This window comes from Poecilia latipinna, unplaced genomic scaffold (genome assembly GCF_001443285.1).
Source record: "Poecilia latipinna isolate Pla-1442-1.1 unplaced genomic scaffold, P_latipinna-1.0 Scaffold201, whole genome shotgun sequence".
Lineage (NCBI taxonomy): Eukaryota > Metazoa > Chordata > Actinopteri > Cyprinodontiformes > Poeciliidae > Poecilia > Poecilia latipinna.
The window spans coordinates 152586-156607 of NW_015112817.1; the positions used below are offsets into that span (position 1 = coordinate 152586).

A 4022-nucleotide genomic window follows, 5' to 3' on the forward strand; every position below is an offset into this window, starting at 1 on the left:
GCATTTTAGTTTTTTTTTGAATTTTTTTTTTTTTTTTTTTTTTTCTGAAGTTGTGAACCCATAAAGGTCCGGAGATCTGCTTCTATATAAAACGCGTTTGGCGAGAGAAAAAAAAAAAAAGAAGAAGAAGAAGAAGCTCACATTCTCTCAAGCCGCCTGTCATCCTCCTCGCTGTGCAGTAGTCTGGATTTCTAACATGGATCTGGAAGATGTCACGGCTTCTATTCTATCTGATTGGGAGATCCTTGAGAGTGCCTCTGGAGAAAATCCGGAGTCCGTCTGTCCGGAGTCCCCCCTGGATTCTTCGCTGTGCTCCTCACCGGAGATTTGCTTCCCCATCTCCAAAGAGGAGATTAAGGATTTATCCTTTGGCTGCGCCGGACGCAAAGAGACTCCGCCGGGGCAAAGGCAGAGCAAAACAAAGATGTCCGTGAAAAGGCGCATGAAGGCCAGCGAGAGGGAGAAGATGCGGATGAGAAGCTTGGCAGAGGCTCTGCACCAGCTCCGCGACTACCTTCCGCCGGATTACAGCAAGAGAGGCCAGCCCTTGACCAAGATCCAGACGCTTAAATACACCATCGAGTACATCAACAAGCTCTCTGACATCCTGAGCCATGCGTAATGGACGCACCGTGGAGCGCTTTTACGCAACATGCCATCGCTCATCTGGACCCCTTTTTGAACTTAGATGTTTCACTTTTCATCATAATAACTTTGAGGTCTGTCTTACTTGACAGTCTTTTGGTTTTTTTTTTTCTTCTTTGCTGTAAATATTGCTTGGGCACTTGGAAAGTATTTGTATATGAGGCTGCCCCTTTTCTGGAATTGTGAATTCAGTTTTTAGTTTACAGTCTAGGCTATTTAGTTGTTACTAGAATAGAATGAGCTTGGCCAAATTATTTGCTATTATTATTTTTTGCTGAAGAGATATAAGAGAGAACGTATTTTTCCAATTATTTGAATCCCTTAATTGTGTTTTGTTCTAATATTCACGTTTTCTTGTTTGCAAAGCCATTAGTTTGTGTTTGTGTGAATAACAAGGCTGTTCAAAGTATTTGAGTCACCCAACAGTTTTTAACAACACTAGCTGTTGTGTTCACCCTTTCTTCCTTGTTTGTTGATAAGTTTTCAATAAAAATAATTTGTTGAAATTGTGGTTCAGTTCAGTTATCCAGACGTCATTATGAACTCGGGGATCTGTCTTAGTTTGATCATTTTTCCATTTTCAGTTTTTGTGATTTTTATGTAGATATTGTTTGGTAATATTTCTGTAAATATTATGGCAAGTTTTTTTTTTTTTAGACAAATTATGTTTCTCATTTTCCTCCTCAGATTTGATAGAGCTGTAGATGGTATAAAAAAACAACGTTGCTATTTTTGAAAGAAAATTTTACTCATCGGATTTAAGAAAAAAAGCATAATTTTCAAATCCTGATTTAATCCCTTATTTTTTCTTTTAATGACTGAAATAGTGTAAAAGATGGTAAATATTGTGTTGCTATGAAGTGCAAATATATAAGCTGAGTTCAGGTTAACAATTTCTAAATGCTTCTGAAACAGAGAGGACACCTTCATTTTGAGCCTATCCTCTGTAAGTATTTTTTGTATTTTTCCCCTCTGTTTTTAAAATAATTAATTTTCGAAATATTCAATGAAAATATCTATTCAACTTGTGATTCAATGTGATTCAGTATTATACAGGGAGACAATTGCTTTCACGTCAGAAAATTCTACCAATCAAAATAAAAATATTTGGAAGGCAGGTGGCGATCAGCCAATCAAAATCAATTCTTATCCTAATGGGCGGGACTCTAACCCTGACGTCTCTCACACAAAGAAATCTCAACCTAGGATGTCTGGCGAAGCCGCCATTTCAAAACGCTTAGGAATTATAGGACCTGTTGGAAATTTTCTATACATATATTTTTATTTTTCTACCATATTTTTATTTTGACTAGCAAGTAGAACATTTAATACCCTTTAAAAAAAAAAAAAAAAAGAAATATATCTTTCCTGTACGACCAATAGGGGTAAGTAATGTCTCCTATTTTCATTTGCCCGAAGCAGTAGAAATAATTAGAAATAACAGAAACGCCCCTTTTCTGCTTAGCTTTAATTGTGCTCATTACACACACAGTGTTTATTTTTTATTTTTAATTGGGGCTACTGTTCATAAAATGTTTAGAAATTTGCTCCATAACATAGAAGACATTGACTTACTTAGTTAGGGATTTTAGCTAATTCCAGGAATTAGCCAGAGCCTTTCAACGTTTTTTGGACAGTTTAATCCAACCTCTTCTGACCAGGTGATGGTATTATATGTTGCCACATATTGTGAGGTATTGTGTAGCATATTATCTGAATCCAAGTCGTGTTAGTTGCTGCAGGATAAATATTACAGGCTAATACTGCACCAGCTGCCCGTTAAGATCAAGATAAGAATGCTTCCATTACGTTCGAGGTGTCCTCTTGCCATAGTTACTCTACTTAAAGTTTACATTTTTATGTCATGTATTTTTATTAGCCAAAAACCAACTAATAACAGCGGCGTTTAACACTTGAATCTAACATACCAGGCGTATTAGCTCATAGATATAGACAACGAGAAATATTCTTGTTTGCTATTAAAAAAGGAGCAACAGTTAAGTGTTTCCCATAATCTGGAAGTAAAAACTATAAATTTGTCGTGTGTTCTGTGTACCATAAAGCAAGGCTCAAGACTTCAGAAACTGTACCGTACATTGTGTACAGTAGAAGCCCATTTAGGTCCTGGAATAATGTTATTCCTGAAGTAATCAACAATACTTCTATAAAAAAAAGATGTGAAATAAAATGGGCTTATAATAATTTCTGGTATGTTGTTTTTAAATGTGTAAATCTGTGTTGTATTGCATTTCGTTGATAGTGCTGAGCAGTAGGGGGTTCTCTTTGTCAGATGATATTTGAACAGGGTTCAGAGATATTCTGGGAAAGTATGGAATCTGATTTCCATGTCCATTTTCCAGTATGGGATACAAATATTGAACACAAGTAGATACTTTTAGATTTTTTTCCCTGCCCTGTTGTCTATCCACACATCTATCAGTAAAGCTTCCTCTCTCCATCCATTTGTCCATCTCATTATTAATCCATCCACCTTTGCAGATTAGTGTTTAAAGATTGGTATTCATAATTTAAATTAACTAAAACAATAACAGTGATAACTCTTGAAATTTGAGTTTGGAAAATGTGTAGGAAATTGTTTCAAATAAAGACAGCCACTCCCTAATCTTCCTCATCCATTATTTTTGTTATCAAACATCGAGGCTCTTTCCTGCTGAAATACAAACAAAGTTATTATAATTCAGCCTCAGTTTGGTATCTGGTTGAGGTTCTTGTGGACAACCAACCACTCAGATTACAGGATCATCTGGTCACACTGGTCGGCTTTGGATCAGGAGTCACCCTGATGATATATTTGTACATTATCTCTACAGTAAGTCTGCCAAAGAAAGCATATTTTATCAGATTGTTTTTGGGGTTATTACTCATTTTATAGTAATCTCTGAATATAAGTTTAATGATGACCTCTATTTTTTATGATATATGCATAAAAGTGGCCCATTTTTTCACTTATGTTAATAGTTCTCTGCTACTCTGGCCAGCACATGCCACAGCAAATTTATGAGCACTTCCTCATCACTATCTAACAAAAAATGTTATTAAAAAAATAATAAATCAGTAAAATTAGACGTTATCTGTCTTTATCCTGCTTGATTACCTTGTAGCTGCAGGGGACATCTAGAAATTAGATGGATGATTACCTTTTCTTTTGTTCTAGACCAGGGGTCCCCAAACTTTTTCCTGCGAGGGCCACATGACTGTTCCATTTGCTGATCGGGGGCCGGTCTTAGTTTTTCGAGAAAGAAACCTTAGAAAAGTTTTGTGGGGGGGGGTGGTGGAGGGAGAGTGAAACTGAGTGTGTGTGTGTGTGTGTGTGGGGGGGGGGGGCTTGGGTTTCGGCCCGTGAAAAATTGGCGTTT

General features: G+C 36.7%; 2 protein-coding genes across 5 annotated transcripts in view; both read left to right on the forward strand.

The window, feature by feature from the left end:
• Positions 1 to 31: 31 nt before the first annotated feature.
• Positions 32 to 1123, forward strand: msgn1 (mesogenin 1). Its single transcript, XM_015031231.1, has one exon. The coding sequence runs from the start codon at positions 197 to 199 to the stop codon at positions 620 to 622; it is 426 nt and encodes a 141-aa protein (XP_014886717.1). The 5' UTR covers positions 32 to 196; the 3' UTR covers positions 623 to 1123.
• Positions 1124 to 1839: 716 nt separating this feature from the next.
• LOC106946707 (basic proline-rich protein) overlaps positions 1840 to 4022 on the forward strand; it is an 11617-nt gene continuing 9434 nt past the window's right edge. For 3 of the 4 annotated variants that reach the window (XM_015031249.1, XM_015031251.1, XM_015031252.1), the window contains exon 1: positions 1840 to 2030. The gene's annotated coding sequence lies outside the window, so the exon portion shown is untranslated. Of the gene's footprint in view, positions 2031 to 2061; positions 2307 to 4022 lie in introns of those variants that run through there. The other variant, XM_015031250.1, reaches the window with a different exon arrangement.